Source organism: Vombatus ursinus, unplaced genomic scaffold (genome assembly GCF_900497805.2).
Source record: "Vombatus ursinus unplaced genomic scaffold, bare-nosed wombat genome assembly UNPS02014807.1, whole genome shotgun sequence".
Lineage (NCBI taxonomy): Eukaryota > Metazoa > Chordata > Mammalia > Diprotodontia > Vombatidae > Vombatus > Vombatus ursinus.
Genome location: NW_020954585.1, coordinates 60032816 through 60045828, shown reverse-complemented (window position 1 = coordinate 60045828; position 13013 = coordinate 60032816). Strand labels below are relative to the sequence as shown.

At 37.2% G+C, this 13013-nt stretch overlaps 1 protein-coding gene across 3 annotated transcripts in view; it reads right to left on the bottom strand.

Moving 5' to 3' along the window:
- Positions 1–13013, bottom strand: part of LOC114052371 (ubiquitin carboxyl-terminal hydrolase 42-like) — a 58921-nt gene that overhangs the window by 4769 nt on the left and 41139 nt on the right. For all 3 annotated transcript variants that reach the window (XM_027874941.1, XM_027874942.1, XM_027874943.1), the window contains 2 exons: positions 3935–5434; positions 1498–1832 (listed from right to left, as the gene is read on the bottom strand). In XM_027874941.1, coding sequence (XP_027730742.1) covers positions 1498–1832; positions 3935–5434 — 1835 coding nt within the window. The remainder of the gene's footprint in view (positions 1–1497; positions 1833–3934; positions 5435–13013) is intronic.

The following is a 13013-nucleotide window of genomic DNA, read 5'->3' as shown; positions in this document are numbered from 1 at the left end:
AGTATAATTAATATAATGTTCCTAATGATAAACCATTGTCACCAAGAAATGGTTTAAACACTGGTTACTCTGCTTTGGCAGCAGTGATGAGTTGGCTTGCAAGCCAGGAAGATCTAGGTTCACGTGTCATCTCTGACTCATGTTGGCTGAGTGGCCCTGAGCAAGTGCCATTAACCTTCTAGGGCTCCAGGTGACTCTAAAGGCCATATGTTGTTGCAGAGAAGGTGCCAAGCAGCTTTAGTGGAGCAAGCTTCCACCCTGAGGAGTTCTCTACACCAATGAAATCACAGATCTAATTCCTACCCTTACACTCTGTTTAAGGTGGGAAGGAAGCATATAATTAATATACTTTAGAAAAAGAGTTCTTCACCTTTTTGTGTGTCATGGGCCCCTAGGGCAGTCTATTGAGGCCTCTGGATGCCTTCCAAGAATAATTTTTTAAAATTCATAAATGAAGGGAATGATAAATTTCAGATAGAAATTAATGAAACTAAAGATGTAATTTTTCCTATCAAAGGTTACAGATCTCCTGAAATCTATAGACCCCAGGTTAAGAACTCCTACTATAGAAGAACTTCCATAAATAATGACTAAAATTTTGAAAATCTTTGATACTTTAAAGGGGTCTGCAGACCTTCAGCTATCTAGAAATATCTTTTATTGAGAATTATTCAATCCCTGAAGGTTTTGTATAGCTGAGGTTTTGCTACACACAGATTTTCAATAAATGCTGCTTGTTTAAGAGTGAAAAGTAACCATACACAGCAAGTATTATATTGTACAACTCAGCAACAAACAGGTTAAAATCACAAAAGAAGAATCTCTTCCATGGAAAACAAATTTAGTGTGGCAAAAAGGCCAGAGAGATAAACTAGGCCACTCCAACAATGGGCATATAAGACCTAATTGATTAAGGAACCCGAGGCCATAATTCTTGGTTCAAACCCCAAAGCAGTGATCTACCAAAGATATAAAGTCCAAAGAGTAACAGGTACAATAATAGTTCCAGTAATCAGGAAGAAAAAAAAACATACAGAACACTGATCACAGGCTTAAAGCAATTTTTAAAAGGCCAATAGCATTGTCAAATCATTCTGTCTTTCCCCTCTCTACCCACCCCCCTCTCCCCGTGACTTTGTTGAACACACATGCTCACATGACAGCTATACATAGGCATTAATATAATGATGTGCTCCTTTACAGCTAAGTTATAATCTAAGGAAACGTTGCTCCGAAGAACTCTGTTTTATTTCAATGGTTATTCATTTAACACTACTGCTATAGCACCAGGAATAGTTAAAGAAAGCACAGGAATGACTGGAGAAGGGGAAAAGACTTCTAATAGCCCACATTATTAAAAGTAACTATTTAGTTTTTCTAGATCTATGAAATGTCAAGTCATACAATACCTAACACGAGCACTTTCTAAATAGCTATAGACTTTTCTTTAATTTAAAATAAAATTCTTCATTCTTAACTCCTAATGTTTCCCCTTACCCTGGCCATACTCAGCTGGGTGACATTTATGATCCTGGCTTTCCATTCTTAAGTGTTTGGTTTTCTCAGGGTGATCATCATCTTCCTCATGAGAAAGTTTATTAGATTTCTGGTAGTCCTCAGATGGCAAGCCATCTTTGATGGGAGATTTGTCCTTTTTCTCCCAGGTTTTGTTATCAGTCTCAGAGCAGGAAGCCTTGAGTACATGAAGATCTGAATGTTCAATATAGTCCTCTGATTTTTTTGCATGTTTCTTCTTTTTCTTCTTCTTCTTTTTGTGTTTGCGAAGGTCAGCTTTGGAGTTGGCTACTGAAAGATCCAAATCCTGATGATGCCTGCAGGAATTAAAAGTCACAGTGAAAAAAATCACTTCAAAAGAACATGATGTATTGAGGGTGCTATGCCATATTAGGGACACTAGCTAAATATGGTGGGTAGAATTCCAATTGTATTAAGTGTGCTTTCATAACGATAACTTAAGAGCTAATTGGGATAGATAAGTTGGTCTGCTAGGTACACCAGATGCAACTACCAATAAAATCATATTCTCCTTAATCTTGGTTGCTATGTTATATGCATAACAAAATGCACTCCACCAAAGGTTTTGATGCTTTATCCTGAAACTAATGGCTACAGAAGACAGGACTGAAGGCTGCTTTGCCCTAATGCTTCAGGTATATCCAAAGGCATTATTACTTTCTTTAACACTACCATGTTCTTCCATCTATCTGCCATTATTTGTGATTATTTCTTTATAAAGTTTCAAGTTTAAAAGACAATGTTAAGTCAAAAATGAAGCAACTCTTTTGCTCTCTCATCCATTTAACAAAATGCATGAAAAGGTCATTTTACACTTTCAAGAACTGTACACAACTAATGAGCTATTTTTTTTAAAGCCTCACATTCCTCAATTAGATGTCTCAAATTGAGAGAGAGAGAAAAAGTAAACAAAAGGCCAAGGAAACAAATGACATCTCAGATCACAGTTTTGAACCACTAAACAAATGTCAAAGATACATCATGTGCCTTCCAAAAAAAGAACATGTTTGCTAAAATGTAGGTTCCAAGACCTCTCTCCTAGTTACTAAACATTTAATTTTTGGATAAATTTGAAGAAAAGAAAAACAGGAACCCTTGGGAAAGAAAATATTCACTTAACATACCCACAGCTGAGAATAAGGACTTCAATGCTATTATTCCAGTTTCTGTATAAAAGTTCCAATTTTTCGAAGTAACCTGAACATTTACTTTCAGTGGAGTTGTAAAATATCAATTAAATCAAATAGCCTATGAGATTTCTGGAAGGTGTTTTAGCCTTCTCTGAAAGTAAGACAGCAATATTATTTGAAAAAATAAGGTTGTCAAGTTCAAAGACTATCACAACATCAAATTTTGTTTTGTATAGTTTAAAAGTTTGGGATTTCATGAAAATATACAAACATCAAATTAGGTGAATGTGGCAGATTCTTTCACTTTTTGTTAGGTCAGAAGAGGATGACTGACTCCAAACTAATTAATAAACTTCGTTTAAAGAAAACTCATAGAAATGCAAATTACAACAACTATGAGATATGACATCACATCTATCAGATTGGCTAACATGACAAAACAGGAAAATGATAAATGCTGGAGAAGATGTGAGAAAATTGGAACACTAATGCATTCTTGGTGGTGTTGTGAACTGATCCAACCATTCTGGAGAACAATTTGGAATTATGCCCAAAGGGCTATAAAACTGCATACCCTTCAATCTAACAATATCAGTACTAGGTCTATATCCCAAAGAGATCATAAAAATGGGAAAAAGACCCACATATACAAAACTATTTATAGCAGCAATTTCTGTGGTGGCCAAGAATTGGAAATTGAGGATGCCCATCAATTGGGGAATGGCTGAACAAGTTGTAGTATATGAATGTAATGTAATGCTATTGTTCCATAAGAAATGGTGAGCAGGCGGATTTCAGAAAGACCTGCATGAACTGATGCTGAGTGAAGTGAGCAGAACCAGGAGAACACTACATAGTAACAGTAACAAGCAACACTGTGCAATGACCAACACTGTTAAAACTTAGCTCTTCTGAGCTAATGATCTAAGACAATTCCAAAAGACTCATGATAGAAAATGCTATCCACAACCAGAGAAAGAGTTTGAATGTAGATCGAAGCATACTATTTGCTCTTTTCTTTAGTTGTTTTTTGTTTTTTTCTTTCTCATGGTTTTTCCTTTTGTTCTGATTCTTCTTTCACAATATGACTAATGCGGAAATATGTTTAATATGATCATACGTGTATAGCCTATATCAGATTGCATGCCATCTTGGGGAGGAGGGAAAATTTTTAAACTCAAAATCTTACAAAAGTAAATGTTGAAAACTAAAAATAAATTAATTAAGAAGAAAAAAGGAAAAAAAAATTTACACTACTAAATACTTACTTGCAACTTCGAGCTCTGTGTTTGTCTTTGGATTTCTTTTTCTTTTTCGATTTTTTGTGCTTCTTTACTTTCTGCTCTTCTAATGGCTCATTTTGCAAGGGTTTGGGGATTTTCTTTTCTAAGTCACTGTCATTTTCTATGCTATCATATTTCCTTTTCCTCATTTTTACAATTTCATGTTCATGAAACTGACTACAAAGATTTGAACTGTTTTCTTCAAGTGCAATTTTGTCATGAGAATATTTCTCAGGATGTTGAGGAAGAGATGAACAATGGGACAGGTCTACTTTATTACTATTCGAATGATGCCTTTCTTTCTCTTTAGGTGCTGGCTCATGAACCCATTTGCTTTTGTAATAGTCCTTGTGTGATCTACTACTGTACTGACTTGCTTTGTCGTATTCTCGATCACTGTGAGATGGCTTCCACTCTCTACCATCCCCTGAAGAATAAGAATAATAATCACTGTAATATCTATATTTGTCCCATCTTCTCATTTCTTCTGGATAATATTTCTCCCGACTCCAAGATTGCTCACTTTTAGAATGATAATATCTACCCCTTTCCTGATCAGATTTTCCTCTACTTCTGGACCAATAATGGTTATGTTTTCCTAAGGATCTACTGTCAGGGCTGCTGCTTTCATTATGAAAATTTTTATATTTACTTCCATTACAGTGTTCTGATTTGTGGCGGCCCTTTTTGGTCCTCTCTTTGCTATAGGAGACCCTTTTTTTGTAGTAATAGTTCTCTGTTTTGCTCCTGCTTTGCTTTGTTCGTTCTCCACTGGAAGAATGATCTCTTCGGTTATGATGATGCCCTTTGTCCACTTTTCTGGGGCTACCACCTTTTTCCTTAACTGGAGAATTACTTTGAACTTTTTGTCTAACTTTATTTTCTTCACATCGTTCACTATTACTTTGTTCAGTGCTCCCTTTTGAATAATGATTCTCTACAATTTTATCTAACTGGGTAGCAGACAGTTCACTAGTAGACATGTCTATACTTTTAGAAAGGTCCTTTGTTTCCTTGCATTTTTCAGTACTAATAAATACTAAGAGTTTATTACTATTATCACATTCAGTGTCAAAATTACTTGAGGGAGTTTGGCTCAATTTTTCCACTGTGTCCATTGATGCAGAGTTCAGTGAATTCTCCTTTACTGTTCCCTTTATTTCTTGGGATAGTGTGATCTTTTCATCTGCGAAATTCCCAGGATCACACTGTTTGGGAAACTGATCATCTCCGATGGCTTTCTTGTTAGCATTACAATGACTAATGATATTGGGAATAGATTCTTCTGGTTCTGCTATAATACTTTCAGGAATTTCTTCTTTGGTAGCAATGACATTAGGATCTGAGGGTGGAAAGGTATTCTTTATTTTGCAGCTAAGACTTGAAGTAACTTTGTCGAGTTGTTCATACGAAGCTGAACTGTTGCTACCAACCACAAGTTCTGTACCATGTTCTTCTTCAGGTGGTTTCTCATTTCCAGTTGAACTACACCAAAACAAAAAAAGAAAAAGGAAAGGAAAAAGAGAAAAAAGAAAATTAGCTTGAAATGAAGTTTCTATAGAATCAAACATGAACACATACATTCAAAAAACATAGGTATACTTATGTTAGTTTGAACTAAAAACTTTTTTGTGCCCTTAGAAAAAACTATTTAAAAATATCTATTAATAAAATATATTACAGTAAAAATATGTTTACATTCAATATAAGGACCTATATAAAATCCTATATATAAATCCTATCCCTGAATTCTGTTAAATGTTTATAATGTTCTTGGGACCTTTCTCTATATTTCTTGACATCATATAAATACAAATGTATCATGTGGGCTATTATCTTGCCCATGTGGGTAGTTACCCCTCACATTTTGTTTTATCTCTAAATTTCATTTTTTAATTAACAAAAAGGAGAAAATCAGAACCAAAACCCTTGTAAAAAATGTGCACTGCCAAGGAAAACAAATTCCTACTTTGGCTATGTCCAAAAAATGTCTCAATCTGAACACTGAGTCTTATTACTTCTCTCTCAGGTGGTGAATTGTGTTCTCTGTCTTCTATCCCCTGGAATTATGGTTGACCATATGCACTGAGCAGAGTTTCTGAAGACTTTCAAAACTGTTTATCTTTACAACACTGTTGCGGCAAAAAAATGTTCTCCTGGTTCTGCTCAACTCTGCATCTGTGTATCTAAACTTCCCAGGACTCTCTGAAACTACAGCTTTCATCATTTCTTATAACACAATAGTTATTTCATTACAGTCATAAACCATAATTTATTTAGTCAATCCCTAATTGACAGGCATGCTTTACTTTCCAGTTCTTTACCATCACCAGAACAATGCATATTTTTGTAGATATATAATAATAATAATTGCTAACATCTGTATAGTTACTATATGCTAAGCACTTTCCAATTATCTCATTTGAGTCTCACTACTCTAGGAAGTAGGTGCTGTTATTATCCCCATTTTACAAATGAGGAAACTGAGGCAAACAAAGGTTAAGTGACTTTCCCAGGATGACACTGCTAATAAATGTTTGAGGCCAGATCTTAACTCATGTCTTACTGATTCCAGGCCACTCTATCAACTATACCACCTAGCTGCTTCCTATTGGATCCTTTTCCTCTTTCTTTGATCTCTTTGGAGTATAGGCCTAGTAGTGGTACTGCTGGGTCAAAGATCATACACAGTTTAGTGAACATGGAAGCAGAGTTTCAAATTGTTTTTCAGAGTGATTAAACCAGTTCATAGCTCTACCAACAGTACATTAATGTGCTAGCTTTCTCATAAACCCTACATTAGTCATTTTCTTCTTTGCTAATTTTGCCAATCTGAGGGGTGAGAGAAGGAACTTCAAACGTGTTTTATTTATCTAATTAGTGATTCTGAAGTATTTTTCATACAGCTATTGATTGTTTGGATTTCTTCCTTAGAAAACTATTTATATCCTCTAATAATGTATCAAGGGGGGGCAGAGCCAAGATGGCAGAGGGAAAGCAGTGACTGTCTTGAGCTCTCTCCCAAAGCCCTCCAAATACCTAAAAAAATGGCTCTAAACAAATTCTAAAGCAGCAGAACCCACAAAACGACAGAGTGAAACAAATTTCCAGTCAAAGACGGCCTGGATGGTTGATAGGAAAGGTATATCACGCCGGGCAGGGAGAGGAGTGCAGTTCAGCATAGGTGCGCGGGCCTCAGTAGAGACCCTGGAGCAGGACTCAGAGGACTGAATTGCAGGGAGCTGTGGCGGTTTCCAGACTTCTCAACCCCTGAACGCTAAAGACAATTTAGAAGGTCAGTGGAAAAAGTCTGTGACTGTGGTGAGAGAGGAGCTAGGTCTCAGCCTCAAGTCTCGAGCACGGCCCAGGGCCACAACTTTTTCCTGAGCTTCCAGCCCACAGATTGAGGGGGAATCGAGTGGCTGATCAGAGGGGGATTACAGGGATCTCTTTGCCAATGCTGAGGCAGGAATCTCTTGCTTTACTGACGCTTGGATCTGGGTCACAGTTCTGAGGGGCGGTCCTGGGGTGAGGAGGAACGTTGGTGCAGTGGAGCTTGTTGTGGTGGTGGAGAGAAAACACCTCGCCCCTTATACCACCTTGGAAGAACTGAAAATTTACAGGTCCCTAGAATTACCTCTGAAAACAACTGTATAAACCCCCGAAGCTTGGGATAGTACACTCTTCACATTGGAAGCAGACTTTAACCTTAACAAAGAGTTTAAAACTCAAGTAATTGACTGGGATCATGAGTAAGGAGTGCAAAAAGAGTCAGACAATGTTATCTTACTTTGGTGACAAAGAAGATTAAAACATACAACCAGAAGAAGACAACAAAGTCAAAGCTCCTACACAAGCCTCCAAGAAAAATATGAATCAGTCCCAGGCCTTGGAAGAGCTCAAAAGGGATTTTGAGAAGCAAGTAAGAGAAGTAGAGGAAAAACTGAGAGTGATGCAAGAAACTCACGAAAAACAAGTCAACACCTTGCTAAAGGAGACCCAAAAAAATACTGAAGAAAATAACACCTTAAAAAATAGCCTAACCCAAATGGCAAAAGAGGTCCAAAAAGCCAATGAGGAGAAGAATGCCCTAAAAAGCAAAATTGGCCAAATGGAAAAGGAAGTCCAAAAGATTACTTAAGAAAATACTTCCTTAAAAATTAGAATAGAGCAATTGGAAGCGAGTGACTTTATGAGAAATCAAGACACTGGAAAACAAATCCAAAAGAATGAAAAATTAGAAAACAATGTGAAATATCTCACTGGAAAAACAACTGACCTGGAAAATAGATCCAGGAGAGAGAATTTAAAAATTATTGGACTATCTGAAAGCCATGATCAAAAAAAGAGCCTAGACATCATCTTTCAAGAAATTATCAAGGAAAACTGTGCTGATATTTTAGAACCAGAGGGCAAAATAGAAAATGAAAGAATCCAGCTATCTCCTCCTGAAAGAGATACCCAAAGGAAAACTCCTAGGAATATTGTAGCCAAATTCCATAGTTCCCAGGTCAAGGAGAAAATATTGCAAGCAGCCAGAAAGAAACAATTCAAGTATTGTGGAAACACAATCAGGATAACACAAGATTTAGCGGCTTCTACATTAAGAGACCGCAGGGCATGGAATATAATATTCCGGAGAGCAAAGGAGATAGGATTGCAACCAAGAATCACCTACCCAGCAAAACTGAGTATAATCCTGCAGGGGAAAAAATGGTCATTCAGTGAAATAGAGGACTTTCAAGCATTCTTGATGAAAAGACCAGAGTTGAATAGAAAATTTGATTTTCAAATACAAGACTCGAGTGGAACATGAAGAGGTAAACAGGAAAGAGAAAATCATAAGAGATTTATTAAGGTTGAACTGTGTATATTCCTGCATGGAAAGATGATATTTGTAACTCATAAGACCTTTGTCAGTATTAGGGTAGTTGGAGGGGAAAAAATTATATGTACGCATATATAGAAATAGATAGATAGACAGAGGGCACAGGGTGAGTTGAAAATGAAGGGGCCATATCTGGAGAATAAAATTAAGGAGTGAGAAAAGAATATACTAGGAGAAGGAGAAAGAGAGAGGTAGAACGGGGTAAATTATCCCACACACACAAAAAAAAAACCAAAACAGAAAAGAAAAGGCTCTTACAGTGAAGGGGAAATGGGGGAAGGTGAGAGGGAATGAGTGAATCTTATTCTCATAGGATTTGACTTAAGGAGGGAATAAAATACATACTCAATTGGGTGTGGAAATCTGTCTTACCCTATAGGAAAATGGGGGGGGAAGGGGACAAGAGAGTAGGGGAATGATAGAGAGGAGGGCAGATTGGGAAAGGGGGTAATCAGAAGCAAATACTTCTGAGGAGGGACAGGGTCAAAAGAAAGAATAGAATAAATGGGGGGGGGTGAGATAGGATTAAGGGAAATAGAGTTAGTTTTTCACAGCATGTCTACTATGGAAGTGTTTTGCATAACTGCACATATATAACCTATATTTAGTTGCTTGCCTTATCAATGAGGGTGGGTGGGGAGGGGCGGAGAAAATTTGGAACCCAAAGTTTTAAAAACACATGTTCAAAAAAAAATGTTTTCACATGCAACTGGGAAATAAGAAATACAGGAAATGGGATACAGAAATCCATCCTGCCCTACAGGAAAATTGAAGGGGAAGGGGATAAGAGAAGGGGGGGAGAGACAGAAGGGAAGGCAGATTAGGGGAAGGGGTATTTAGAATGCATGCCATCTTGGGGTGGGGGAGGGGTGAGATGGGGTGAAAATTTGGAACTCAAAATCTTGTGGAAGTAAATGTTGAAAACAAAAAAAAATAAAAATTACCATTAAAAACTAGAAAAAAAATGTAGAGCACTAGAAAAAAAAATAATGTATCAACTGAGGGAATAGCTTATAGATTTGAATCAGTTTCTTATATGCCTTAAAAATGAGATCTTATAAGAGAAACTTGCCATAGGGTTTTTCTCTCTGTTTCTCTTCTAATTTGAGCTGCATTGATAGTATAGGTAGAAAAACTTTTAAAAAATCTCACTTTATCTTCCATGATCCTCCCTATGTCTTATTTGGTCTTTCCTAACAACAAATCTGACAAATATTTCTTCTTTGCCCTCTGTGTTGGCACCTTTTACGTTATGTGAGCAGCCCTCCCTTCTCAGATAAAATATATATATACCACTTCTTTGCACAATTCTTCATCAATAATGGATTGTTTATTCATATTCATCATATGCGCGTACACACATGCGTGCGCGCACACACACATATTACCCTTTGGATTACATGCAACTTTAATTTTTCAGAGACTGAAATGCTTCTTCTCTGGAAGCCACAGAGTACCACAAGAAGTATATTATTGTTAAAAAAAAAAAAAAAAAAGCTGAACCTTTGTTTCAGGGAGAAGCTTGGATTATTAAAAGCACTCCACCTTTTCCCAAAGGCAATATATGTATTTCACTCTGTCCAATTTCGAATTAGACTGTGTGCTCCTTGAGAGCAGGGACCATTTGCTGACCTTTTTGTATCCCTGGAGCTTAGCACACAATAAGGTGCCTAATAAATGTTTGATGATTGACTCCAGCCCCCAATCACAGTGTTATCCAAGATATCCAGATGTATGGGCTACTCATCCAACTGCATATCATTATCTGGATAGTACGTACTCTGTACCCACTTGGTTTTTTCACTGCAGATAATCTGAATGAGTAGACTTCATTTAGAAGGTAATGGAATGTACCAGGACTTCTTGGAATCAGCACAATGTCATCTGCAAACAAGAGCACTGGGAAGATTTCACTGTGCTGGATGTCCTCCATGACAGTGGCAAACTTTTTCAGCAATCATGTCTCCCTGACCTACACCTTACATGATCATTACTATGCAGAGAGTAAAACAAAATTATCTCTGTTGTTACATCTTCCAAGGAATCATCTAAAATTCTGACATATGCATTGCAGTAATCTTGTTGAAGAGGAGCACTTAAAGGAGCATTTTATTCTACCAAAACAATAGTCAATAAGCCAGCCTAGTATAGGTAGTGTAGCGCAGCAAAGAGCAGACCTCAGGGCCGAGACCTGCCTCTGAATACTGACTACAAGAACTCGGACAAGTCTTTTAAGCCTCTTAGTTCTCTAGAGCAGAGGTGTCAAACAACTGCAGTTGAACCAGATTAAAATGTAATCGGGCATCACTACTCCAGACTATAAATTACAGAGAAGGTGCTGACCTGCACTGGTACAGAGTTTTTTCATCACCCAGGGGTTCTCTATATCATTGTAAATCACAATTTCATTCCCTACCCCTATCTTAAACAAGTATAGTGAGACCTTATAGTCTTTGCACCTTTGTGATTATGAAGATAGTCTGCCTATTCCCCAAGACTCTGTCTTGGTTCCTCTTCTATTCTTTTATTCTTCTATGGTTCCTCCATTTTCTCTTGTCTCCTCATCAGCTGCTAAGGATTCATCTATGCAGATAATTCCCTGCCCCTATTGCCTATTGGACATTTTAAACTGGATGTCCTGGAGACACCTCAAACTCAACATGCCCAAAACAGAATTCACTATTTTGCTTCTCACCCTATACCACCTCTCTTCCAAATTTCCCTATTTTTTGTTAGGAGATGAGTGGAGATTGTTTCATTATTTTTGTACTTGTATCCCCAATACCTTGCAAAGTACCCAGCCTTGACTCTTCACTCTTACTCACCCATAGCTAGTTAGTTGCTCACTCTTGTTGTAGAGGTAGAAACAGCATCTCTCACATCTTTTCCCAATCTTTCCATTCACACAGCTACTACCTTAGTTCAGGCCTTCATCACCTCTCACCTAAATTATTGCAACAACCTATTAATCAGTCTTCTTACTTCAAATCTTTCACCATTCCAGCCCATCCTACACACTGCTGTAAAAGTAATTTTTCCTTAAGCCCAGATCTGACTACATGACTCCCCCATTCAATTAAGTTCTAGGTCTCCATTAATGCCCTCCAGATAAAATATCAACCCCTCTGTTAAGTTGTCCTACACAACCAGGCCCCAACTTGTTCTTCTAGTTTTGATTAAGCTAAACTGGCCTCGTCTGTGTTCTTCAATTACACCTCCACATATGCCATTCCTCACGCCCATAATGCTCCTCCCCTCCACCTTAAAGAATATATGTCTTCCATCAAGACACAGCTCAAGCACTACCTTTTGCATGAAATCCATCCTGATCCCTCCAATTGTCTAGTGTCCTCCTTCCATAACTACTTGTACTAGTCTTTATTCTCTTTATACTCATTCCATATATATTTATATGAACAGCTAGTTGGTGCAGTGCATGGCCTGGAGTCAGGAAGATTCATCTTCCCAAATTCAAATCTGGACACAGACATGTACTAGCTGAACGACCCTGGGTAAGTCACTTAACCCTCGTTGCCCCAGTTTCCTCATCAGTAAAATGAGCTAGAGAAGGAAATGGCAAACCATTCCAGTATTTTTGTCAAGAAAATTCCAAATGGGGTTAAAAAGAGTAGGACACAACTGAACAACAAAAAATACATACAAATGTATTTGTCTCCCCCATTAAAATGGCAGTAGCTCCTTGAGAGTAGAGATTTTTTTTCCTTTTTTTTTTTAATATATCTCTACCACGCAGCAGGCATTTAGTAAATGCCTGATGATTGCTGGTTATTGATACCTCTATCAAGGATGACTTGACCTATATGTGTAAAAGATTCTCTTAACAAAAAAAAGTGTCCAGAATGTTTTCAGAGAATATTATCTCGATAAGATGTGCTCTTTAAATTTCATTTTCCTTTGCTGTATTTTTCCAAGATTCCTATGCTAATAGTAGGGCAAGAAAGTATAAAATTCACATATTTCTTCATGGCATCACATGTAAAATTCACATATACATCTTTCATTATCGGATCTGCTACACATTAAGCACAATCAAAACTCAATTAATTCAGACATTATTTCAATATTTATGATACTGCCTTGCATGTGAATAGTTTTTTACAATTCATAAAGCATTTATATATACACACATTCTATCATCTGATTCTCACAAACTCT